The sequence below is a fragment of the Oncorhynchus nerka genome, linkage group LG22 (genome assembly GCF_034236695.1).
Source record: "Oncorhynchus nerka isolate Pitt River linkage group LG22, Oner_Uvic_2.0, whole genome shotgun sequence".
Lineage (NCBI taxonomy): Eukaryota > Metazoa > Chordata > Actinopteri > Salmoniformes > Salmonidae > Oncorhynchus > Oncorhynchus nerka.
The window spans coordinates 48,801,653-48,828,929 of NC_088417.1; the positions used below are offsets into that span (position 1 = coordinate 48,801,653).

Sequence of the window (27,277 nt, forward strand, 5' to 3'; positions counted from 1 at the left end):
AGCAAAACGCTGGAGAAAAGACCTTCACCACAAACATCCAAAAACAATGACAGAGCGTTGTGTCTGGGAGAGGATGCCATTCACATCAATATGACTGACTGATTTACTCAGTGCTCATGTCATTTTAATATTGCCGGGATGATAACTGCTTCTCTTCCTCACTGCCTAAAATCGAATTGATTCCATTTCCAAAGATTTTTACAGAGGAGTACGGTACTCCTCCTTTTCATAAGACTTTCAGACGTGTCAAAGGAACCTTTTCCAGAATAGATAGTATTTATATTGATTAATGATGTCGTATAAGGTTGAAGCTTCAAGGTAGTGACAGTGTTTTTCACTGTGTCGACATGTTCTTGTCTCCCCTCGGAGACTCATCTCTATGTTATGTTCATTTGTTTTAGGCACTTCCTGCTTGTCAGTCAAATTCTTGCTAGATACATTATTTTGATGTAGGTCCCTCACAGAGAATTAAAACATCATTGGTGTTTGTTCATAAGGATGCAGTTTGGGAGATTAATTTGTTTCCTGGTGTCAAAAAGCCTCCATTATATAATAAAAAATGAAATTCGGCAGTCCTCAACTGCCTCTGTCTGACTGAACATTCTATAATCCGGGGTTTCTAAAACTATGGGATGTTAGAGGTGGGTCGCAATTTATGAGAATACATCTACATTCATACACTATTTCTTCTTAATTTGGTTCAATGGAGGACGATTTGAGTCACAAGAGGACTGTTAATTTCTCATTTGGGTCTCAAGCTGAAAAAGATTAAAGAACCATGCTGTAAACTAAAGACCAAATGAGTACTATATTTCATTGTGTTGTAAAGCAGTTGAATTCCCTACATAAAATGTATGTTTTGTTATGTAAAAGAATGAACTTTTGTTCTCTCCCAAAGTTGTTTCTTCAGTCTCTAATTTCAGTTTTCCACTAAAAGCAATATAATTTATTTTACACCCATCTTCTCAGAGAAAAACACATTTTGTGCAGAAGTTTTGCATTTTCCTTTCATTGAAGTTATCAGAGCTGTGTCAATCCTTTTGTGTGTTCATGTTCCACCTAAGTGTACCAAAAATATATGTGAAAAACAATGGCTTTAATTTACTGCTTGCAAGTGCTTACTTTGGAGATACTGTAGGCGGTGTACAGCAAGGCTTTTCTGTTTGTTCAATCAATGTCTAGTCCATCAGAGGGTGCTCTAATGTTAACACACATCTTAGATTTGGGGACTGCTCGTATCAAAACGACCACACATAAAAAAGGTACTGATGTCTGTCTTTTCAATTATTTTTTTTTACACATTGAAAGACTTCTGCCTTTGATGTGCTCATTTTTGTTCGATGTATTAAAGTATTTTGAAATTCTGGATCAGTTTCCCCACTATTTCCCCATTAGATGTAAAATCACAAACAGCAGACAGAGAGACATTATTTTAAGTCATTTATTAACTCCTGGAATTCAATGGTTGTTAACCCTAAATGTCATCTTCAGAGCAGAACTGAGAAAATATTCCAATAGTACTAAGCTTGGTAAATACCATAAGTTGAGTGACAAACAGATCGCACACATTTTACTTCTTCGACAAGCACTTCCAATCCACAGGACATTTTGCACATGTTTACCCCCACTTCAAATCTCCTACGACAGCTTGTCTCCTTATCATGACTTTAAGAAGACAGCACAGAAGAGGCTGCATTTACTAAATTCTGCACTGCGCTATCATTTCAGTCAAAAAAAAGCTATTTATTCAGTTGACTCAAAAAAAAGAAAGATATTTCGGTAAAAAAAGGAGTTAAATTGTAAAGACCAGACTATGCATCTCATGTGAATATGTGAAGTAACATTTTTAAAAACATGAAATAGCTTATTAAATTATTTTGCACAAGCAATAGAAATGGTCATGCTATGGAGTACATAGGGGGGGGGGCGCTCTAATAGACTATGATGTAATATTAACACGTATGAACAGCGCAGTGCAACCAGTTAATGGAACAATCCTTTCAGTGTGTTAGTGTTGGCATGATCCTCCTTTATTTCTCTTCACACCACTGGTTCTCCTTGCGTACCTGGGGGGTGGGAAGCAGCACACACTGTCACATGGCTCAAATGTATATTATCACAAGGCAGCTCCGCATTCAGGACTGCGGTTCTGCCCTAAATAACACCGTATTAATTTTATATACTCCTTTTGACCAGGGCCTATAGGGCTCGTCAAAAAAAGTTAGTGCACTGTGACTGTATAGGGTGCCGTGTGGGACATCCTGAAAACCACAGAAGGCCGTATTACCTGGGCTTCCTCCTCCTCTGTGAAGTCATTTTTGATATTGAACGTCTTCCTGATCTCCTCTGGGGTCTTGCCTTTTATCATGTTGGCCACCGTCTTGCAGGTGACATCTAGCAGTCCTTTGATGTCCAAATAGTTTGCGGCCTAAACATAAAAAATAATAATAATAAAAGGATGGAAAGAAAACAACTGCAAGTACTGCCTTTCAAGTGAATTACTGCAGCCCTGGGCTTAGGCCGAGTAAACAGGTCTCGGGATCTGGGTAAAACCTACTCCTCAAATGACAGACTTGTGTTACAGTTCCTAGAAGCCCTGAGCGCTACAAGAACATATTGCGCAAATCACTGCACAAGAGCTGCTTGTTTAACTTCATATGCACATAGCTGATACTTCCTGAGCCGCTTACACACAGGAAGAGAAAACGCAGCAGTCTCCATGCGTTTCTACGCAAAGCCGGTGGCAGATTTGCCTCCCACCTCGGCGGCAGCAGCACAGGGAGGGACGGCACATGCACAGGGAATTTCTCTGACACTCAAATATTTGCCACCCTTTTCTCCCCTCGGTGACCAATCAAATTACAGGGGGATGGATCCCTTTTTCTGGGGTGTTTCATTGGATAATCCAATGGTTTCATAGTGGAGACGTTTTGTACCACCAGAGTTTAAGATTTTGGATAAAGTGTCGGCAACTTTATTGACTGTGGGTGTAAGGCTCTTTAGTAATGACCTACTACTACCTCCAGTTATAACTTTATTAAGCACCTATTAGCTTAACTGGTGTGGTATGTTCAGCTAAGCCATTGCCTAAATTCAAGACCTGAGACACTTCCACTTTGTATGTGTACAGGTGTCAAACTGTTTCTTTGAGTGAGTGGCAGGGGGGGTGGCGGGGGTGGTAGGTACACACCAGAATGAGTTCGAAGAGGGTCCCTTGGTCCACTTTGAGGAATTCCTGGTCCCAGACGGGAATGTCGTCCGTCCTCTTCTCCTTGTTCTCGTCATCCTCGGGGGGAGGGGGGTCGTCTTTATGGTGGGTGCACCACTGGATCACCTGGAGGGAGGAAACTGAAGTGAGAAAGGAAACATGAAAAGGAACAACTATTCCTAGCGCACAGTCCGTGAATCAACAATCAGACACGCCGGGGCATCCATCTCCCACGGAGTTCAGTTTCAGAGGCCTAACTTGAGGACGAAGGTCAGAGCACACATGACGTTCTGTTTAGAGCTGTAATGCTTCTGGCAGAGAGACACATGCTATTCTACAGATGTAAGAAACAACAAAAAACAACATTAATTATGTCAGGCTGACAATGTGTAATTGTCTGACCATGCAAACATTTCCCCAAACAAAATGTAATTCATTAGCCACAAGGATACAGTTGCTGAACAAAGTAGCAGAAACAACATCAGCTTGTCCCTCAGTTGGAGACATGCACAAGACAGTATGGAACAATTAAACTGGGAGATGGAATAACAAAAATCATCTTTAATCCCACATCCCTTCACACAGTATAAATCCAATGAACAACGTCTACACCTTCAGCAGACAATCACACCATTTGATTTCTAGAGATTCGGACAGGCACAGATGACCAGTTGCATTTGTTCTTTCACATTGTAGACTGTGCCCCTAAGGCCAACTATCCCAACCATCTGTCCTCGAGCAAGGCTGCTCCTGTAAGTCGCTCTGGATAAGAGCGTCTGCTAAGTAATGTAATGATCGAGCATGGACCCTCACAGTGCCTCCCACATAGGTACGGATCCCTGTTACAGGTTTGGGAAAGTCATTCTGCCTACACATTTGGCTTACATTGGTTTAAATTGTGCACAAATGTTTCACTTCCTGGAAAATCATCTAGTAGAAAAGGCTACGAAGGTTTGGGTTCAATTGAATAGTGCCGCTATGGATAGAAGTGATGTGCAACTAAACTGATAAAAGTGGAAATAGAGATAAGATAGCCCCAGCTCTGGTTGGGAGGAGGCACTTTACCTAAGGTTATCAATGTCCAACTCCCAACAGTTTGCCTGTCCCTCAGTCCATTGCACCAGATATGGGATAACTGTCAGACAGTGAGTCCACTTGCCTTCTTGAGGATGGCTGCATTCACATTCGGGAGGGGGACTGGATCATCATCTCCTTCATCATCCATACCCAAATCTGTCAAAGACAACCATTAGACAAGCACACAGATACTGCCAGACAGTTTTGATAGCTGTACTTTAAATCAAATTGTATTTGTCACATGCGCCAAATACAACAACAGGTACAACACCTTCCCACAAAATGCTTACTTACAAGCCCTTAACCAACAATACAGTTCAAGAAATAGAGTTTAGAAAATATTTCCTAAATAAATCTTGAAATAACAAGATTTTAGCATTAATAGGGTGTCTAATCAAAAATGCATCTTTTGACCAATGGGTAAAATAATATGTTAATTTTGTAGATGATCCTCTATGAAAACCAATGGTCCAAACCTCAAGTCTATATCCAATCAGATAAAATGTTATTGGTCACATGTGCCGAATACAACGGGCATAAACTTTACAGTGAAATGCTTACTTACGAGCCCATTCCCAACAATACAATTTTAAAAAACAAATATTTGCACCAAAAAAAAGGAAACAGTAACACAAAATAACGAGGCTATACAAGGAGTACCAGTACCAAGTCTATGTGCATGGGTACAAGGTCGTTGAGGTAATACAGTATGTACACGTGGGTAGGCAATCAGGATATATAACAAACTGAGTAGCAGCAGTGTGAAGTGTGAAAGTGGTTCTATGTGTGAGAGAGTGTGTGGCGTCAATATGCTTGTGTATGTTTTGTGTGTGTGTGTTGGAGTGTCAGTGTAGTATGTGTGAGTGTGTGGGTAGTCTAGTGAGTGTGCATAGAGCCAGTGCAAAACAATTCAGATACATAAACAATAAAGGAGGTCGATGTAAACTGTCCAGGTGGCCATTTGATTAACTGTTCAGCAGTCTTAAGGCTTGAGGGTAGAAGCTGTTCAGGTGCCTTTTGGTCCCAGACGGTACCACTTGCCGTGCGGTAGCAGAGAAAAGAGACTGTGACTTGGGTGGCTGGAGTCTGACTATTTTTAGAGCCTTCCACTGACACCACCCGGTATAGAAGTCCTGGATGGCAGGGAACTCTGCCCAGTACATCCAGTGATGTACTGGGACGTATGCACTACCCTCTGTATTACCGTGCAGTCAGATGACAAGCAGTTGCCACACCAAGCGGTGATTTGAGACATGACGTAGTATTTTCATATTTTTGTATACACTGTTAAAACTCCAATAACCTTTTGATGGGATTAAGGTAGTTTCATGGGGTTTGGACCATTGGTTTTCTTAGAGGAGTAACAACATAATTAACATGTTTTACCCACTGGTCAAAATATGCGTTTTGATTTGAACACCCTACTCATGTTACAACCACATGATCACAACAGAGTACATAGCTACATACCTTCCAGCATTGTCTTTATTGTAACAGACTGCTTTGCTATTTCCACATCCACCTCAAAGATCTCTCCATCTGAGCTTTGCAGTTTAATTGTGGGCATCTGTAAAACAGGAAAATGTTTGTCAGTTTCAGGCTTCGCGTTAGCTAGCGGGGTAATGAACTACATTTTTATAAACTACGTTTTATATAGGGTGACAGGCGAACCCTGTATTCGGCTTACTGACAAGGGAACAGTTACGCTACCTTAGCTACGTTGGCTAACGTTAAGGTGGCTAGTTAGTAATTAGCTACGTTAGCTAACGTTAAGGTGGCTAGTTAGCCATTTCCAATCCTAGTTAGATAACGTTACTGTAGTCAGACAAGTAACGCCAGTTAATAGATACCCAAACACTTGCCAGCCAAGTTCATGTTTCGGTAGACAGGCACGTTAGTTAACTAACTAAGTAGTTATACCTGGCTACGTTACCAGTTCACGCAACTGACTGTATAACGTTAGCTGTAGAGTTAGCTGGATAACGTTAGCTAGCTTCACACGCTAACTCAACATAGCTATCTAGCTTCGATTCCAGTCATGAACTAGGTACAGTAGTTAGCATTAACTTGCTTGGTTACTAACTACACATGCAGCCTTGGCAACTGTAAACAACCAGGATATCTGAAACAGGTATAGGCTGAAATTAGATTCAATACTAGCGCTACACTGTAAGTGGCAATAATTTCAGGTAACAGTAAGCCAACTAGTTAGTTACGTTAACCTTAGCCTGCTGTGCTAGCTGACAACGACTAGCTAACGACGTCGTCAGCAAGGCCTCGTCTTAGCAACCATATTCAAGTCATTTATATTTTCATTTAGATATAGGAATACTACATTTAAAACACAAATTATTTCACCAAGACATACAACTAAATGGTGGTTACTTACTGTGATTTTTTTTTAAAGCAAATCTAGAGATAAAATATTAAACGTCAACAGGGCCAGACCAAAGCACAGGCAATCGCTGGAACTGTGCTAGCTGCGCTTTGTCAAGTGGAGCAGGTCGTCTTGTGATATGCCTGTGAGTGATTTTCCCCATTGACATGAAGACAGAATTTCACGTAATATTTATTAACATGATTGTCTTCTAATATTATTTTTGTAATATTTTGTGCATTCTGTTCATTTTTTGCGTCCAAAATATATACAATTATAGTATTATATGCACATTGTTGCTCTTTCATGATGTGTACTGCTCAGGTTCTGTCAATTTGTCCCAGCACAAAAACAAATTACCGTAATTGTTTTACTCTCTTTGTGCAGTCATATTGTTAGCCAAGATGTTAGTATTTGTTTAATGCCATGACAGTAATTGTTTAATGTAAATATGCATACACTTTGTTGTTGCCTTACTTGAATAGTAGGCCTATGAAGTATTGCATATAACATGTAGCTATAAATATTATGTAAAATATTATTCGCATGTAACATGTGGCTATAAATATTATGTAAAATACTATTCACAACAATGATCACTGATTCACCGACATTCCGTGTTGTAATGTTGAGTCCTGCCGTGAGATGGCACTCTTTCCACATTATTTGTATATGATTATTTCCATGGTATCTTCTTCATTTATAATATTTAGGTGGGTGCTTAATATTTGCATTATATTCATGTGTGAATTGGAAATGTGTTTTTTTGCATATACCAACTCCCCCTAAGACACCCTCTGAGAGTAGGGTCACGGCCAAGACCTGTCATTATCAATGGAGCAATTTTTTTATTTCACCTTTATTTAACCATGTAGGCCAGTTGAGAACAAGTTCTCATTTCCAACTGCGACACCTTTACCTTGACCGACATTCCGAGTTGTAATGTTGAGTCCTGCCGTGAGATGGCACTCTTTCCACATTATTTGTATATGATTATTTCCATGGTATCTTCTTCACTTATAATATTTAGGTGTGTGCTTAATATTTGCATTATATTCATGTGTGAATTGGAAATGTGTTTTTTTTGCATATACCAACTCCCCCTAAGACACCCTCTGAGAGTAGGGTCACGGCCAAGACCTGTCATTATCAATGGAGCAATTTTTTTATTTCACCTTTATTTAACCATGTAGGCCAGTTGAGAACAAGTTCTCATTTCCAACTGCGACCTGGCCAAGATAAAGCAAAGCAGTGCGACACAAACAACACAGGTTTACACATGGAATAAACAAATGTACAGTCAATAACACAATAGAAAGAATCTATATACCAGTGTGTGCAAATGAGGTGAGATTAGGGAGATAAGGCAATAAATAGGCCATAGTGACAAAGTAATTACAATTTAGCAATTAAACACTGGAGTGATAGATGTGCAAGTACAGATACTGGGGTGCAAAGGAGAAGAAAAAAAGAACAATATGGGGATGAGGTAGTTGGATGGGCTATGCACAGGTGCAATGATCTGTGAGCTGCTCTGACAGCTGCTGCTTAAAGTTAGTGAGGGAGATATGATTCTCCAGCTTCAGTGATTTTTACAATTCGTTCCAGTCATTGGCAGCAGAGAACTAGCCTTTGAAAAAACTAGCCTTTGCTTTCCTAACTGCCTGTGTATATTGGTTCATAACTTCCCCGAAGTTGCATATCGCGGGGGCTATTCGATACTAATGCAGTACGCCACTGGATTTTTTTGTGCTGGTCAAGGGCAGTCAGGTCTGGAGTGAACCAAGGGATATATCTGTTCCTGGTTCTACATTTTTTGAATGGGGCATGCTTATTTAAGATGGTGAGGAAAGCACTTTTAAAGAATAACCAGGCATCCTCTACTGACGGAATGAGGTCAATATCCTTCCAGGATACCCGGGCCAGGTCGATTAGAAAGGCCTGCTTGCTGAAGTGTTTAGGGAGCGTTTTACAGTGATGAGGGGTGGTCGTTTGACCGCAGACCCATTACGGATGCAGGCAAATGCAGCAGTGATCGCAGAGATCCTGGTTGAAGACAGCAGAGGTGTATTTAGAGGGCAGGTTGGTCAGCATGATATCTATGAGGGTGCCCGTGTTTACAGATTTAGGGTTGTACCTGGTGGGTTCCTTGATAATTTAGTGTTAAGTGCCTTGTCAAGGGCACATGGGACAGATTTTTCAACTAGATTGTTCAGGATTTGAACTAGCACACTTTCACTTACTGGCCCAACATTCTAACCACTAGGCTACCTGCAACCCTTTATCAACAGTAACACATTCTTATGGGAAATAAGTGGTGAACAGGTTGGACCATTAGAAGTATTTATCACTACCATGTGATAAAAATGATCAGTGTAGTTATTACTTAGCTATGTAAAATTAGAATGAGTGTAGTAGCAACAAAATACATATATTCAGCATCCATGGAAGCTTTATTCTTCACCCTTTCTCCAAAAATCAATCATGGTTTTGGTCATTTTATTTAGGCATATGACTTACATACAGTGCATTTGGAAAGTATTCAGACCCCTTAACCTTTTCCACATTTTAAGTTAAATTTATTCTGTCCCCCCCCCCCCCCCTCAATCTACACACAATACCCAATAATGACGAAGCAAAAACAGGTTATTATTTATTTTTTGCCAATGTGGAGTCTCGGCACTCGACGGACAATTTCTTCAACCTCAATGGCTTGTTTTTTGCTCTGACATGCAGTCAACCGTGGCACCTTATACAGACAGGTGTGAGCCTTTCCATATCATGTCCAGTCAATTGAATTTACCACAGGTGGACTACAATCAAGAAGCCTCTCAAGGAGGATCAGTGGAAACAGGATGCACCTGAGCTGATTTGAGGGTCTGAATACTTATTACATATACGTTTTTGCTTTCTCATTATGGGATAGTGTTTAATTTTAGAATAAAGTGGAAAAAGTCAAGGGGTCTGAATACTTTCAGAAGGCACTGTACATCATAAGCCTTGGTTAAATGTCCATCAGTAGTGTCAGATGACGCAAAGTCAAGTGAATAAACCAACACATCGCACAAGTCAAGGAGCAACTTTATTATTGAACTGGATCCTTCAATACAGAAACTAGATAATCATGAATGAGTAGTGTGTGTGACCATTTTCACAAAGGTATTTTTCAATCAGTCTGCCATACACAATTGAATGGGCATCTGTTTAAGCAAGTTTGTCCTCAAACGTGTACCCGGAGAGATTAACCCATCAAAAAGCTGCTGACAGAATCTAAAATAAAACGTTCTGTAGAATGAAACCGCCAACTTCTGACTTACGTTTAAAGGTTCTTAGAATGTAAAAAAAAAAAAAGTGCAAACAGTGTTGTTTTTTTTTACATCTGAAAATGTGGGGACTCACAAAATAAGCCATGGTACATTGGATTGAATACGTTTCAATTTACAAAAATTGGTTGCCTCGCTCACCTTGAGATTTAAGACAGAGTAGAGCTAGTGGAGTAAGGAATTGGGGTTGTGATCTTGGACATTATACTCTTCAGCATTTCGTAATGAATATATGGCACACACCTTTTGGTCCATGTACACATATTTTCTGAATGCTTAAATAGAATTGTGTGAATACAATTATGTACATTGATGTTTTGCCGTGTCCCCCCCCCCTCCCATGGTGTTGGATGCTAAAGGTATTTTCATAAATCATGGCAAAACTGGACAGTACAAGGGGTGAGGTTTTACAGGAAGTAGTCTGGGGTGCGACGGGTGACATGAGGTTCCCCTCTACGAGGAGCCGGGTCAAACTGCAGGCTGGAAAAGAGAAACACATCACACATCTTGTTTTTCATCAACAATCCTGTTCAGAGTTGATGGAACATCATTACATATACAGTTCTCACTCACTCACTACTCAATGTGTATTTATTACTACGTGTTTTACTTGTCTATTTCTCCCTGCATTGTTGGGAAGGGCCTGTTTTATTTAACTAGGCAAGTCAGTTAAGAACAAATTCTTATTTTCAATGAAGGCCTAGGAACAATGGGTTTAACTACCTTGTTCCGTGACCGAACGACAGATTTTCACCTTGTCAGCTCGGGGATCCGTTCTTGCAACATTTCGGTTACCTGTCCAACGCTCTAACCACTAGGCTACCTGCCGCCCCAGTAAGCATTTTACTGTTAGTCTACACCTGTTGTTTACGAAGCATGTGACAAATAACATTTGACTTAATTCATTATCCTCCAGAAATAAGAGTCCCTTGACGGTAGTTCACCAAACGGAGGAGGAAACACTTTAGGGTTGGTCATGTATGGAATGGTAATCAATATGCTTACAAGGAGTATTTCAGGGTGTCGTCGAGTTCCATGATAGCTGCCTGGTTACCACAACGGTAACAGTAATTTGGTGCACTGAATATTGTCACCACGTTTCGCTCGTGGCACCAGTTGTAACCCTGTGGAAGAAAACAGGAGAGCAGCGAATTAGTAGTAAATGCAGAAACCGGAGACATGCATACAGACGCAACATTTGACATATTCAACAACCTGCATGAGGGGGCTAACATGTAATGCATTCCAAAATGGTTTCACACTCATACACTTCACCATGGTCACCTTTTGAGATTTCAAGCATGGAGAATCTGAGACAGACAGCTTACCTCCATAACCAGCTGATGAGCTCTGGACACCAGAGTAAGACGGTTGGCATGGTTGAATGTCTCAGATATGTCCTGGCCAAAGGTGTAGCCAGCCCCCCTGGGGGAGATGCCCCAGCCCCCACGGTCATCTGGGTCTGACCACAGCAGGTCACACATGGGGCCCTGGAGAGGAGGAGATGCATGTAAGAAGTAATAAAGATACGGATAAAGATAAGGATCCAATATGATGAGTAGGATGGAAAGTTGCCTCAATAAGCTTTTGTGTTTTTCCACCTAATAGTTGAGGTTAGGGGCAAATAAACTGACCCTAGACCTGTGTCTACAAGCCATCTGCCTAGCACCAATGAGACAGCAGAGCATGCTCAGAAGCAGGGTTGTTGAGCCATGTACCTCATGTGGAACTTCCTGCAATCGGTCCAGCGCTCGGATGTGATCCAACGTGTCTATGGACGGAGACAGGCCCCCGTGAAGACAGAATATCTTAGAAGGGAAAGAAAACAGAAATGTTACTTGAATTTCAATATTGGTTTTGACAGAGACATAAGACATGAGTGAACATGTATTTACAGAAGCAGGTAAAGCACAGATCATTTCCATGTTAAAGGATCCATGAGCACCAACCTGTTCATAGGAGCATATCAAACTGGGTGTCAAATGAAAGCTAAGGGTCTACATCTTTGAGAAATGCAAAAGCGGATACATTTTTCAACCATTTGATCTAAAAAAAAATGTAATGGCTTTGATTTCTGGTTCAAATGATATAAAACGGGTCTTTGAAAACATCTACCAGAAAAAGTCTGAAAAAAGGTATTAGAAATACATCAAAACAATGTTGAATACCCCTGACAACTAATAAACACATTTACAAAGCAAGGTTATGCCATTGCACAGCCATAGGCTTCTACAAGCAAGTGTCACTGCTGAGGTTACTGCCTTTTTGAAGACTATTTCACAATATAATATAATCAAGGTGGTATTCCAGTTTCAATAAATTCATAAAATGGCAGTTGCTTTTTTATTGACTGAATATACACTGAGTGTACAAAACATTAAGGACAACTGCTCTTTCCATGACAGACTGACCAGGTGAATCCAGTTGAAAGCCATGATCCCTTATTGAGGTCGCTTGTTAAATCCACTTCAAATCAGTGTAGATGAAGGGGAGGAGACAGGTTAAAGAAGGATTTTAAAGCCTTGAGACATTTGAGATTGTGTATGTGTGCCATTCAAAGGTTGAATGGGCAAGAAACAATATTGAAGTGCCTATGAACGGGGTATTGTCATTATTACATCTACATTTATATTTTTCATTGGTAACATTGATAGTTAGGAGTACCACATTAAATTTAGGAGCACCAAAAAATATATATATATTTTAAAAATTGAGATAAAGCTTCTACTGGGCCTATATGAATTCTAGCCACTTTTGAAGCACATGTAGTGGCCTAGAAACTAATATGTAACACTGTAAATGCATGTGTGTCTTGTTTTGCACACTTTGTACAAAATAATAAAACGCAGTACTACAGGATATTTCTTAATGTAGCTCTTTATTAGCTAGCTATAACTGGCATGTTCACGTATCGCCAACCAGGAACAAACTGACCATGACCTAACCATTTGGGTGGTGGTCTTAACCAATCATAGCACAGTAGGATATGGCGGTAAAATGCATCCAATTACAATTCAGTATATTAGTGTCCATTATAAAATTATTTGAATACCTGTCATTGAAATTACAAAGTCACTTGTTGAATTTCTTTCTCTGCCTTCAAATGTTTGGATACCAACGAGGTAACATGACTGGACTAAGTGTAAACGAATGGTTATCGACGTCGACACGCGAGTAGTTTTAGAACAGAGCACGACATGGTTTATGAACGTAAAATACAGTCCCGGAGATCCGTTTTAGGAAGATAAAAAATGTTGCGGTGGTAATATGGGTCGGGTCTTTTGACGTGGTTGGGCAAGAAGCAAACGGTGTTCGTGGTAGTTATGGTGCAACCATGACGCTAACAAATCTGCAGCCCTCGGAAGCAACCGCACAGAGAAACGTTATCATTCAAACAATTCTGGGAGAGCTTTTCTCATCGTCACACAGTGCTCCCAAAATAAAACTCCTGGTCACACAGTGCTCCCAAAATAAAACTCCTGGTCACACAGTGCTCCCAAAATAAAACTCCTGGTCACACAACTAAAGTTGTCACACTATAGAGTTATGCTATTGCATTTCTGTGTAGTACAGAACAGGGACCCGTGATGTAAATCCATTTCACTTACTGTAGTTTCAAACTCATGGTGTCATGCCATATCTGATATAATTCTTTCTGTAGACATCTTTAAATCTTAATTCGGAGTAGATATTTAACAGTTCTTGGCAAATGTGGTCGCATAATCTTATATATATTTTTTGAGATTATACCGTAATTCTGTTACTAAACTTTGTATCTGCACAGTTCTTCCAGTAAATATGTTTTTGTGAAATTTGTGTAAATTGTTCAAACGACTCCTTATGCATATAGTTGTATGGTTTGTTAAACTTTGAAAGCAATTGTTTGGCATACATTTTTACAAATAACCATTTTAGTCTCAGTGTAATTCTATTACTGTGGAATTGCACCATAGAAGATTCAACTACATATCAAATCAAAATGCGAAACCTCTTACCTGAGTATCTACCAAGGCGGTGAGGGGAAGGTAATCGAAGAGGTCTGTGAAGTATTTCCATACGTTTGCATTGCCGTACTTCCTTAGACACTCGTCATAGAAGCCGTACACTTGTGTGATCTGTCTGCTTTCGTGGTTCCCCCGAAGGATTGTGATGCGTTCACGGTACCGAACCTGTGATCAAATGTTACAAATACAGGGAATTACAAAACTGCACTGTTCAATGGAGACGAGGGCATTCTGTAAATGAGTGTCTCTCAGCATTACATTGCTTTTGCATCACAAGGCCGTGTATAACTAACCATTCAGCTCTCTCATTAGTCAAGATAAAAAGTGTAAGGTAATTCAAAACTTTCAGGGGCGGTTTCCCTGACAGAGATTAAGCCTAGTCTTGAAGTGAAAAACATTTGATGGAGATTCGTCATTGAGTTTGCTTTTTAATTCCAGGACTAGACTTCATCTGTGTCCGGATAACTGGTCCCCAGTGTACAACTACAACAACTTGCCTTAAGTGCTACAAGTAGCGTGACAGTTTCTACAGAGTAGTAGCCTCGGTCCACGTAGTCTCCCATGAACAGGTAGTTTGTGTCTGGAGACTTCCCTCCGATTCTGAAGAGCTCCATTAGGTCGTGGAACTGGCCGTGGACATCTCCACACACTGTGACTGGACATCGGACCTCCTGCACATTGGACTCCTTGGTCAGAATCTCCTTTGCCTGGACAAAACATAAAACATCATAAGGCTGTGTTGTGGGCTACATTGCAATACGTTTCAGTCCCCTCTCTTCCCAACTGTCATCTTCCCAAGACATAAATAGACGAATGACATTTGGCAAGCTAGTTGAATGTCAAAGCAGTTCCTAGAAACCATTGGACTGTGTAGGGCAGCTCTAAGAACAGTTCTGCCTGCTGGGCGCAAAGCCGGTGGTCCAGTACTGTTCTCTAATGAAAGAGTGATTGCATGCAAGGCTATATGTTGTCAATCTCTCACTCTCTCATAACATATCAGTGCAGGTCTTTGATACAACTTCTATGCTAAACAAATTGTCCGCACACACACCGTTCCATAGGCACTTGTTGACAATGTTGTTAAACATCAACCTTTACAAAAAGGAAGGGCCTAAAACCAGGAGAGATGCTCCTTGAGGTGTGCGGCTGGGATAATAAATGTTGGCAGTACTACACTAAGGGTTTAAGTGATTGTAGGGGAGCTTTTAGAGCTTAAATCCCACGTTGAGAGTAGAGCAGGGGTATGTGTCACTGGGTTTGTGCCCGTGGGTCAAGATGCGAGAAATAACTTTTGATCTCAGCTCCAGGCAGCACCCCGAGGGGGAGAGAGTCACACTGGCAGATGGACGCCAAGGAGAAAGAGTGACCAGGCCAGGGCGAAAGAGGACTATGGTTAATGTTGACCTAATTGCCCACAAAACAAGCCGGCTCCATGTGCCCTCACAACTATGCCGCATCAGGCCTTTCAATTAACTGCTGGCTGGGGTTTCTATAAAGCCATTCAATCGTTCGGCCAAAAGGCAAATTCTAGATACGTATTAAACAAATCTGATATTTTTCCGAATGAATTTGAGTGGGAATTGAAGAGAGTCAGATAGGGCCAAGACAGGGAAAAAAATGTAGGTCAATGGGACTCTAATCTTGGTTAACCCAGAAGTAAAATCTTGCGTGATTTGATCAGATACATGGGTTTACGAGAGATTAGTGGGACTCAGAACCTCGGTAAAAATGATATGCACCCGAGTTAACACATCCTAGAATATAGATCCTCTTAAATCAGTAACCTGAACCAACTGATCTAGGTATGCCTATATACACTGAGTTTACCATACTTAAGGAACACCTTATTGAGAGGCTGCTTTCTCCCTCTGCTGAGAATGACCATCAGATGCAGGCACCATCAATCCAGGAAAATAAAAACAAAATCGAATTATTGAAATTTATGCTCAATCAGCTGTGCCTCACAAGAAATACAACGGATCTATTACCGGTGTGATCATATAGACTATCTACAAAATGTTGAAAATGGCTCGAACAATGCATTGGCAGGTCAATTCAAGCAAAGCCTAAATGCGGTCATGTATTGGGCCTATATAGGGCTGTTGCGGTGACCATATTACCGCCAAACCGGAAGTCACGAGCCATGAAGGCAGTCAAATTCCACATGACCGTTTAGTCACAGTCATTAGGCTTCTCCAAGCTCTGATGCAGCTAATGGTCATTAGTAGCCTACCTAACTTGCTAACTTCCTGGTACTCAGCACTCCATTGTCTCTCTAAATCACTGACATCAATGCAAATGTAATCAAAAATCTAATCAAACACTTCATGAGATCCCATGAGCTCAAGTTGCACAAGATTTCTATAGGCTATGCAATTGCGTGAGAAAACAGAGTGATGGCCTCTACTAAAAAGAGGATCCCATCAGCTTTCTATAGGCTAGGCCTACTATATTTAATTCTCAACTTTCCTAATATAACATTTACATTTACATTTAAGTCATTTAGCAGACGCTCTTATCCAGAGCGACTTACAAATTGGTGCATTCACCTTATGACCTCCAGTGGAACAGTAGTGCATCTAAATCTTTTCAGGGGGAGGGGGGGTGAGAGGGATTACTTTATCCTATCCTAGGTATTCCTTAAAGAGGTGGGGTTTCAGGTGTCTCCGGAAGGTGGTGATTGACTCCGCTGTCCTGGCGTATAAGGCATATTGCTTCTCTTTACAACAGGAGAATAGCCTACCTGGCTGGCATGAAAATGGACCAAGGAAAAAGCAGCCTCCATTTAAGTGCAAAGATGACATGTTTTTTTTCCCGCTGCCCCTGTTTCGATACAGGTGCATGATAAGTGGTCCATTCTAAAAAAAAATGTAAATCATATTATTTTGTACATTTGAATACGAGATTAAAATCAAGAATAGTCTGATATGGGTGACAATATTAGCCTATCACTTGTGAGTTAGATATTATCACTTGTGAAATGACGCCCAGCATAAGAAACAATTCCTTTTTTTTCGTGACTTGTTTGAAATCAGCCCCACACCTCATGTAGCCTAGCTCATAGGCCTATATGTTTCAATAAGGTTTGTATCACAACTAAATTAGCCAAATAACTTCTTAAAATGAAGCACATTAATCCGCTTTACAAGGGGTGTAGCATTCATAAGCAACGGGTGAGTTTCAAGTTTAGGGAAGATCATTTTCACCATAAAAATGCACCTTTATAATTAAAGCATTACATGCATTATTGCATTTGTGGTCACTTTTGATAATGTTTTCCGCTAATGGACAGTCACACTTATAGCCTATTACCATCTGCGCTTATAATGTGAAGAAATAGCCTAATAGTTTATCAACATTTCAAGCTATATATTCTGATCTGTTGCGTCAGCCACATTGCATAAAAAAAAGGTTATTTGATGCTATTGGTTGTATTAATTTGGGATCTGTCGCATCCCACAACTGTTTGGAATATTTATTTCTCGCACAGAAAAGGTCGACTTTTGTACTATGGGGGATAGTATATTGACATTGGCTAGTGCTTTTGCTGTTCGTCAGGCATACTCATCTTGTTGGCTGATGAAAAGTAAATGTGGACAGTTCATCCAATATCTTCAATACGCACCTCGGAATTGGATAAGGACACGCGCAGTATCTGAGTGGGATGCTTCAGATTGCACAGCACTCAGGGAGAAGGGCACAAGAGGCACTGATTTTTTTTAGGGTGATTTACAGCCACAAAGGAAATGCCACCTTGAAATTCAAGGCATTATCACATGCTTGTCAAATTGTGAATGAGACTATGAGTGTGTACAATCTGCCCAAAAAACAAAGCAGAGCTCATGCCCTTCAAGCTACTTTTTTCAAAATCAGTCTCATCATGCAGCCTTACAATGTATTAAAAATCAAAACATATAGGCCGTTTGTACGACAACTAAAGTCACATTAATAACTAAATTAAGCATATAGGAATAACCATTTATTTGTTAACCACTCACAGAATAGCCACGTGCGCACTTCCGCACTTCCTTTAAAAATGTGTTAATGTTGCATAGGCTTACGTTTGAGTCATGTTAGAAATTTAAAAATTAATCTGAGCGGTAGATGTCAGCTTGCACCGACTCAGAAAGTGATCGACTTGAAAAAGGTTGACCACTGTTCTAGAGTTTATTGTTAACACTATAAAAATGTCCCTTCAAAGTTGCAATTGTGTACATTTCTAGACATCTTTGAAAAGTGAGTGTAGTAAATAGCATTTCTTTGTCCCAAAGGGGCAGTGTTGTATTTTGAGACAGGCTAAATAGCCAATAGGCAGAGGGTAGCATAATATGTCTGAGTCTCTGTAATAAATGGTATGGGAATAATAATAATGCATTTTATTTTGTAAAGTGGTTTCTTGCATCAAACCATTTTCAGTTGGATAAACAGGTTAATGTCAAGCATGTTAAAGTTTCATGGAATGTAGGCCTACATTGAACACCACACATTGGCTGTAACTGTAGGATGAATGACAAAAAAGCTATTTCCATGTTAAAATGCTATTTCCATGTTTTGATGGTAGGCCACTCTGGTAGACCTACTTTATGATCAAAACAGTCACAGTATCCTACTTGGCCACTTAAAACAAACTTAAAGCGGGTACAGCCTCAGTGTTCACAGTAAATGCCCGCTGGAAGTTTCACAACGTTCAAGTTCACGCTCAGCAGACCTGAAATTTGCTCAGTGCTGAAAAAGAAATGATGGGAACATTTCTGTTCAGTCTACGTCATGGAATGAGTAGATGTTTATAATGTTTTATATACTCAGTGTTTATTGAATGGATGACTTAGCAGGTTACATAAATTGCTCCACCCCTCAAAACCGCATCTACTACAGGACTGCTTGTTCAGCGTTAGCTAGAAACCTTTGGCCTAGATTGTTGACTGTGAAAACAAACTACTCAACAACATGGTGGATGTCACCATCTTTGCACCAGTAGATCGCATTTAACCAACTGACTCTACCGACTCTATCAAAAGGGTACTCTGTCATCACTCACAACACAATGTTCTCAGCACAAAAACACATTAACCATCATATGGGGGCAATCAGTAATTCAGAATCCAGTGATCAGAGTTTGATTCTCTTGTTGACCGCTCTGAGTAATACACAAGCAAGAGTCTACCTGAAAGTCTTTGAGTCTGGTTTGCATGTGACGTTTCAGAGTTCCTGCTTCTCTGGGATCGTAACACTGAAGTCTCCTGGTGTAAGAAAATGTTTTAAAATACAAGAACACAACAGCTTTTCAATGTGTTATGAGTGGGTTGCTGTGATGTAACAGCTTGCTTTTCTCCCTCATTCTTTAATTTGTATCCCAAGACAGAGGCTATTCCACCAGTGTTATATTGGAGTCACAGAGCCCAGCCACAATGTGGTGGTGATGCAACTCAGAATCATTCACATCTACGGCTATTTTTACACTCGTTGCGCATTCTGCTGAACACATTACCAAAATTCACAGGGGATGGATGCATCAGACATCTCTGAGCAAATGTGTGCTCTCAAACCACACACACACACACACCACTACCATTATGCTTAGGCCTACCAATTTGGAGCTGTGAGGGACCTGCTCGATTATGTGCTCAGGAGTTTGTATGACCGCTGATTAAGCATTTGACAACTCAAGAGTTTGACTTGATGAAGTGACAAAACCCCTTTACTTTAAACAAATTAAAGTTAATTCCTTTTAACCACCTGATTTTGACAGACTGAACTCCACAGGCAAATAGAACGTGATCGCCGACACCTTGTAGCTTAATATTACAAATTTGGCAACAGGGAATTCTAGCCAAGTACCATATCCATCCGTACCGTAATCCCGGCCTCTAAGGCATCTCTGGACAATAAATCACCTGTTTGTAAACAAGACAAAACAAGAACACGAATAGGATACACGGTTGTAGAACAGATGGTATTTAAGCAACCTAGTGAAAAGGGCATCAAGGAAGATTGAGGTTAAATCCTTGCTCAGACCGTTGGTGGTGTACTGATGATGTGATAAAGGGGAAGTTCTAACGGACCCAATTCTGGCCCCATCCCATAAACTTCCTCCAATTTAGAATGGATGAGGCATGTGCGTGTGCTTTACAAAGGTTCTTAGAGAGTACGGTTCAGGGCCGACCCGCCTATTAGGCAGGATTAGGTGGCTGCCTAAAGCGGAAGATTGAAGAGGGCAGCATTTTCCCAACTAAACTGGCCAAGAGGCACCTCCAACAACACATTAAACCCTCGCATAATTCTGCCCCGAAAAACAAAGACAACTTCTCGCCCAGTGGCACATGTGCTATTAAGATGAATGCCGATGCCACCCCATGATATGCAGTGCCCACTTTGCTAAAGGCAGGGGCATAAAATATGTATCTTGTCCATGCTCAGCACACCTCTCCATGGTGCTGTGGCGCTCCACTAACACTCCATCAAAATAAGTAACCTAGAGTGCAGTCAGAAAGTATTCAGACCCCTTCTCATTTTCCACATTATGTTGTTACAGCCTTATTCTAAAACTGATGAAATTAAATAAATCCATACACAATACCCGATAATGACAAAGCAAAAAAAAGGTAGACATTTTTGCAGATGTATTAAAAATAAAAACCAGAAACACGTAAGAAATTGTGTGTGGAGCCTCGAGAATGGATTGTGTCGAGGCACAGATCTGGGGAAGGACACCAAACAATATCTGCAGCATTGAAGGTCCCCAAGAACAGAGGACTCCATCATTCTTAAATGGATGAAGTTTGGAACTACTAAAGACTTTTCCTAGAACTAGCCACCGGCCAAACTGAACAATCGGGAGAGAAGGGCCTTGGTCAGGGAGGTGACCAAGAACCCGATGGTCACCCTGTCAAAATTCCAGAGTTCCTCTGTGGAGATGGGAGAAGGACAACCATCTCTGCAGCACTCCACCAATCAGGCCTTTATGGTAGAGTGGCCAGACGGAAGCCACTCCTCAGTAAAAGGTACATGACAGACGACTTTAGGTGCCTTTTGGCAGAACATCAGAAACAAGATTCCCTGGTCTGATGAAATCAAGACTTTGGACTGAATGCCAAGCGTCACGTCTGGAGGAAACCCGGCACCATCCCTACAGTGAAACATGGTGGCGGCAGCATCATGCTGTGGGGATGTTTTTCAGTGGCAAGGACTGGGAGACTAGTCAGGATTGAGGGAAACAGGACAACAGCCCTAAGCACACAGCCAAGACAACGCAGGAGTGGATTCAGGACAAGTCTCTGAATGTCCTTGAGTGGCCCAGCCAGAGCCCAGACTTGAACACGATCTAAGAACTCTGGCGAGACCTGAAGATAGCTGTGCAGCGACGCTCCCTTGACAGAGCTTGAGAGGATCTGCAGAGAAGAGTGGGGGAAAACTCCCAAAATACAGGTGTGCCCAGCTTGTAGCGTCATTCCCAAGAAGACTCAAGGCTGTAATGGCTGCCAAAGACGCTTCAACAAAGTACTGAGTAAAGGGTCTGAATACTTATCTAAATGTGATATTTCCGTTTTATTTTTGAAATACATTTGCTAAAAAAAAAATATTTTTTTAATTAAAAAAAGGGTATTGTGCTTTGTCATTATGGGGTATTGTGTGTAGATTGTTTTGTCAATTTAATTCATTTTAGAATAAGGCCGGAAACTAACAAAATGTGGAAAAGGTCTAGGGGTCTGAATACTTTACGAATGCTCGCTCGCTGGCTGTCTGTCTGTCTAGTTGAAGTCAGAAGTTCACATACACTTTAGCCAAATACATTTAAACTCAGTTTCACAATTCCTGACATTTAATACAGGTAAAAAAAATACCCTGTTTTAGGTCAGTTAGGATCACCACTTTATTTTAAGAATGTGAAATAATAATAGTCAAGATACTTATTTATTTCAGATTGTATTTATTTCATCACATTCCCAGTGGGTCAGAAGTTTACATACACAATTAGTATTTATTTGGTAGCATTGCCTTTAAATTGTTTAACCTGCGTCAAACGTTTTGGGTAGCTTTCCACAAGCTTCCCACAATAAGTTGGGTGAATTTTGGCCCATTCCTCCTGACAGAGCTGGTGTAACTGAGTCAGGTTTGCAGTCCTCCTTGCTCGCACAAGCTTTTTCAGTTCTGCCCACAAATTTATGGGATAGAGGTCAGGGCTGTGTGATGGCAACTCCAATACCTTGACTGTGTTGTCATTAAGCCATTTTTCCACAACTTTGGAAGTCTGCTTGGGGTCATTGCCCATTTGGAAGATCCATTTGCAACCAAGCTTCAACTTCCTGACTGATCGAGATGTTGCTTCAATTTATCCATCCTCACGATGCCATCTATTTTGTCAAGTGCACTAGTCCCTCCTGCAGCAAAGCAACCCCACAACATGATGCTGCCACCCCTGTGCTTCACGGTTGGGATAGTGTTCTTCGGCTTGCAAGCCTCCCCCTTTTTCCTCCAAACATAACGATGGTCATTATGGCCAAACAGTTCTATTTTTGTTTCATCAGACCACAGGACATTTCTCAAAAAAGTATGATCTTTCTCCCCATGTGAAGTTGCATACTGTAGTCTCTCTTTTTTATGGCGGTTTTGGAGCAGTGGCTTCTTCCTTGCCGAGCAGCCTTTCAGGTTATGTCGATATAGGACTCGTTTTACTGTGGGTATAGATACTTTTGTACCCTTTTCCTCCAGCAACTGCACAGGGTCCATTGCTATTGTTCTGGGATTGATTTGCACTTTTCGCACCAAAGTATGTTCATCTCCAGGAGACAGAACTCGCCTAATTTCTGAGAGGTATGACGGCTGCGTGGTCCCATGGTGTTTATACTTGCGTACTATTGTTTGTACAGATGAATGTGGCACCTTCAGGCATTTGGAAATTGCTCCCAAGGATGAACCAGACTTGTGGAGGTCTACAATTTTTCTTCTGAGGTCTTGGCTGATTTCCCCATGATGTCAAGCAAAGAGGCACTGAGTTTGAAGGTACACCTCCAATTGACTCAAATGAAGTCAATTTGCCTATCAGTAGCATCTAAAGCCATGACATAATTTTCTGGAATTTTCCAAGATGTTTAAAGGCACAGTCAATTTAGTGTATGGAATGGTAAACTATTCTGGCTCCCCAAGCGGATATACACGATACAGGTTGGACTTCCTCTCAGGGTATATCACAACGAAAAGAGTCCGCAGCCCCCCCAAAAAACAACTCCACCCACACATATATTCGCCTAATCCATGTAGCAGGCTTTAGGCATCCCTCCACATAACAAGACAGCGAAATGAACCAGACACATGCTCATTGCTCACATGGAGCTCACCAAACATTATTTATTTTTGTTTTGTTTTACAAAACTCATAGTGATAAGAAATAAAACAAAACTTGTTTCTCACAAGTGTGAACTCTGCAAACAACATTTCCACTCCGAGAATGAGAACTAAATACTAAAGAATATAGCATTAACAAATGTACGTAACCAAATGACGGGGATTAACGGTAAATGTACTGCTGGTGATATGTAATGGGAAATGAATACAAAATAAATCATCAAAAAGGCAAACAATTCACACAATGAAACAATTGATGCTAAAGAATTGGTGGGAGACAGCTGAGCGGCTTCTTGAGAGAGATGTGCCTAGAGCCCCCCCTTGTCTCAACATTTAAAATTATACTCAAGACACATTATCTATACACATATTTTAGATGCTTTTCACTGACAGCCACCACTCAATAATCATTTAGGCCTATTGTTACGCCTGCTGCCCAAATGGCAGACTTTCCAACTAGGCATAGGCCTACTCACTTGTGACTTGAAACTACATACAGATTTTTTTTTGAACGAAGCTAATGATCCTCTGTGGCTAAGTCATGTTCTCTTATGAAGTATTTTGAATTTGGTCATTTATTTCTGTAAAGACTGGAGTAATTATAATTCTGGAAAATGTATTTCAATTTACTTGATAATGCGCTGACTGTGGCATCTGATATTCAGAACTTGAATAGCCAAAATGATTAGTCTTAAGTCTTTGTCAGGTATCAGGACTAAAGCCACTGCAACTACCACATGGATAGGCATGAATTAAAGTGCATTGTGGGCAGTAGAGCCTGGGCGACTTTTCTACATTGCGGTGATTTTTTGACAGCATATCGGTCAGACCGGGCCTCGTATGGTTTGACTGGATTTCCAACATAAATTGTGCCAGTACTGAACAAGACATGTTATGGTTTGTCATTTAGATGTTCCGGACAAGCATGTTTATATGAATGCAACCGTTTGGCGTCTCCAAAATGAACAAAACACATTGCTGCAGTAAAATGCAAAACCGGTTTTAGAGCTCAGCAGAATGAGAAGTTAAATGTGATGTACAAAATCGGCGCCATTTTAAGGATGTCTAGGGCGAGTGTAAGCGTAGAAAAGCCGCATTCGAATTGTTCTATAAATGTGCAAGCCATGTGTGTTACTATTTCTGAATGGTTGACGAGAAGTACAGATACTGTAGGCTACACAGTAAACTATGGAAATATAAATGCCTGCTCTTGAAACTAGACAGGATTATGTATTCTACTTGGCAAGTAGGAAGTGCTAACAGACAAGCTCCGCAACATGTATCGCCCCCTGAATGTTACTGTACACAAACAATTTGAGATGGAAAGTTATTAATTTCTGTATACCATACCTTTTCGCACAGAGTTTTTACTTGGCTCTCCGACAGCTGTTTGCATTCGGTGACTTGTTCGATCCATAGGTCGATCTCCTTCGTAAAACACTTCTCATCCATTTCTGGTTGTTATTTCGGGTAATTCAGTGGCACAACAATTGGCGCGATTTACCCAAATACTTGAAATCGTCCGCAAACTTGTCAACCCGGTTCCTATTTCTGAAAATATATGATGAGGGGGAAGCTGACTAGGAAATATATAGACGTCAGTTGCGCCTGTCCCACCCGAGGCCGTGATCCACTCCGACACAAATACCAAAGTCAGATTCGACTAGATGGGATACAGCTTTTGTCAAGATTGGAATTTTCGTAGCAGGTTAATCGGTCTTGACTAGAAAGGATGCCGCTTTTGTCAGATTTGACTTTTCGCAGCAGGTTAGGAGAATTGGGTTACCTTCAATTAAGAAAATAAAAACTTTGTACGTTAATTTGACAAAAGCTGTACCCCTTCTAGACATGACCATGAAAGTACCACCAATTTGGCTTTTTCAATGCTGCGTTCATGTCCTATCGAAGTTATCGGAAGTTATAGTTCCGACCGGTATTTTTCACTTAAAATACGAATTACAAATGGGGAAACAGATTTTGTTGCCTTGTTGACGTTCCACTACTGACCTTTTTACCTTTAAACTAAAATAGGACAACAAATCCGTTTTTGACAACTACATTATGGCCATGTTATCTTATGTAGTTTTTTGCAATAGCCCTCTATGACTTTAAAGAGTATTTCTCTCAAAACTGTGATTCCTTAAAGAAGTGTCTGAGATTTGATCAAGATTTGTCCAAAATCCTAAATGAATCAGAAATTACCAGGGTCAACTATATACCATGTGGACTCCTTATTCATGTCCTCACAGTGAGATATCTGGAAGATAAAATCCTGAAAAGTAGAAGGAAAAAAGTACATTATTATTTTAAAAAGTATTTTTTTTACTGTTGAATTTATAGATTCTGTTTCCACCAAAGTTAGTACAAAAAAAATTATCATTTATTTTCAGTCACCTCTCAATGGTACTATTGTTCCCTCCAAAACCTGAACAAAAAAACATTGCAATTAAGAGTTACTTTGACATAGACCTCAATTGAGTAAGGCCTCCTAGGGAGTTAATAGCAATGAGAAATATAATACATGCCTGTCCCTATGCAAATCGTTGTCACAATATTATTTCCCTGGTCCGTGAAATTAGATGATGGTATTCTGGAGTCTTCTTCCCTTCCTCGAGTGCTTTAATCTACATTTAGAAACCATACTTAATCTGCACAGAGAAAACCACACGTTGTTTACACATATGGTAATGTTGCAAATTACATTTACATAGAATAGTAAAATATTTCGTTTCAAACAGCATGTTGTCAGCAACGTCGAGCTTACTTATCAGGTTTTCAGAGTCAAACATGGTCTTCTTTTGAATATATTTCTCTGATCTGATATATTTTTCAGTAAGCAGAAAGGATGGTTCAGGAGGTTAACAGATATTGCCATCTTCTAACTATTAAACCTAGAAGAAACATAATTCATTTGAATGCCATCTATATTCCTCCATGCAAGCTACTCCTCTCCCTCTCTCCCTGTGTGTGTGTGTGTGTCAGCATTGTCTGTTTTGCCCAGCTGGAGCACTATCCATGACAAAAACATAGCCTTTGTCCTCAATCACCACCGCCATCTCCCTCCTGTTCCCTCCACACTGAATTTCCATAAAAAATGACAAGTCCTGCACAGAGGCTAAGACACACAGACCACATCATCAACGTTTTGATTAGCATTTCAATTCCACGAAAACATGCAGGATTGGTTATCATAAATTCATTTCTGGCTTTGTCTTTGCGATGACAAGCCACCAGAACAAAGGGCTGAGGAGGTCAGTGGGAAGACACACTGAAAACTACTGATCAGTCAGTATTTTTGATTCACTTCGTTACCATAGAAAGTATAAACATAGTTCATGTTTATGAAATAGAGATTCAAATCTCTTGCCAACAAGAAAAAAACTATGACACCAGCCAATCAAATTCAGTCTATGACCATTCTGGGAGATCAATATCTCATTGTTGAAAGACATGTTGCTAGAAAGTTGCAGTTCCCTAATTAAATCTCCCAATGAACAATGAAGCATGTAATTAGTCATTTAGTAAATCACTTTCCTCATAATGAATAACTGTGAATGGTAGCAACAATCCTTGTTTTTACAGTTTGACAAAGACAACCCTTTACAATTCTCAGAAGGCAATGATATGTACAGTTGAAGTCGGAAGATTACATACACTTAGGTTGGAGTCATTAAAACTCATTTGTCAACCACTCCACAAATTTCTTGTTAACAAACTATAGTTTTGGCAAGCCGTTTAGGACATCTACTTTGTGCATGACACAATACATTTTTCAAACAATTGTTTACAGACAGATTATTTCACTTATAATTCACTGTTTCACAATTCCAGTGGGTCAGAAGTTTACATACACTAAGTTGCCTGTGCCTTTAAACAGCTTGGAAAATTCCAGAAAATTATGTCATGGCTTTAGAAGCTTCTGATAGGCTAATTGACATGATTTGAG

General features: G+C 40.4%; 2 protein-coding genes across 2 annotated transcripts; both read right to left on the minus strand.

Annotated features, from left to right (window-relative positions):
* Window positions 1–1,427: 1,427 nt before the first annotated feature.
* skp1 (S-phase kinase-associated protein 1) lies at window positions 1,428–6,789 on the minus strand. The gene is made up of 6 exons (XM_029627124.2): window positions 6,675–6,789; window positions 5,756–5,852; window positions 4,368–4,441; window positions 3,191–3,334; window positions 2,288–2,428; window positions 1,428–2,066 (listed from the first exon to the last, which is right to left on the minus strand). The coding sequence occupies exons 2-6, from the start codon at window positions 5,850–5,852 to the stop codon at window positions 2,031–2,033; spliced, it is 492 nt and encodes a 163-aa protein (XP_029482984.1). The 5' UTR covers window positions 6,675–6,789; the 3' UTR covers window positions 1,428–2,030.
* A 2,936-nt stretch (window positions 6,790–9,725) lies between these two features.
* Window positions 9,726–25,081, minus strand: LOC115105285 (serine/threonine-protein phosphatase 2A catalytic subunit alpha isoform-like). The gene is made up of 7 exons (XM_029627123.2): window positions 24,682–25,081; window positions 14,487–14,696; window positions 13,981–14,154; window positions 11,704–11,793; window positions 11,314–11,475; window positions 10,991–11,109; window positions 9,726–10,465 (listed from the first exon to the last, which is right to left on the minus strand). The coding sequence occupies exons 1-7, from the start codon at window positions 24,781–24,783 to the stop codon at window positions 10,393–10,395; spliced, it is 930 nt and encodes a 309-aa protein (XP_029482983.2). The 5' UTR covers window positions 24,784–25,081; the 3' UTR covers window positions 9,726–10,392.
* Window positions 25,082–27,277: the final 2,196 nt, after the last annotated feature.

Excerpts from the sequence above, each read along its gene's own strand:
- skp1 (XM_029627124.2), bottom strand. The coding sequence starts at position 5,852 with ATGCCCACAATTAAACTGCAAAGCTCAGATGGAGAGATCTTTGAGGTG. Across the intron at positions 3,335-4,367 it reads ATGCAGCCATCCTCAAGAAG|GTGATCCAGTGGTGCACCCA; the intron begins GCAAGTGGACTC and ends TCCTCCCTCCAG. Across the intron at positions 2,429-3,190 it reads CCCTCTTCGAACTCATTCTG|GCCGCAAACTATTTGGACAT; the intron begins GTGTGTACCTAC and ends TTTTATGTTTAG.
- LOC115105285 (XM_029627123.2), bottom strand. The coding sequence starts at position 24,783 with ATGGATGAGAAGTGTTTTACGAAGGAGATCGACCTATGGATCGAACAA. Across the intron at positions 11,794-13,980 it reads CCGCCTTGGTAGATACTCAG|ATATTCTGTCTTCACGGGGG; the intron begins GTAAGAGGTTTC and ends TTCCCTTCTAAG. Across the intron at positions 10,466-10,990 it reads GACACCCTGAAATACTCCTT|CCTGCAGTTTGACCCGGCTC; the intron begins GTAAGCATATTG and ends TCTCTTTTCCAG.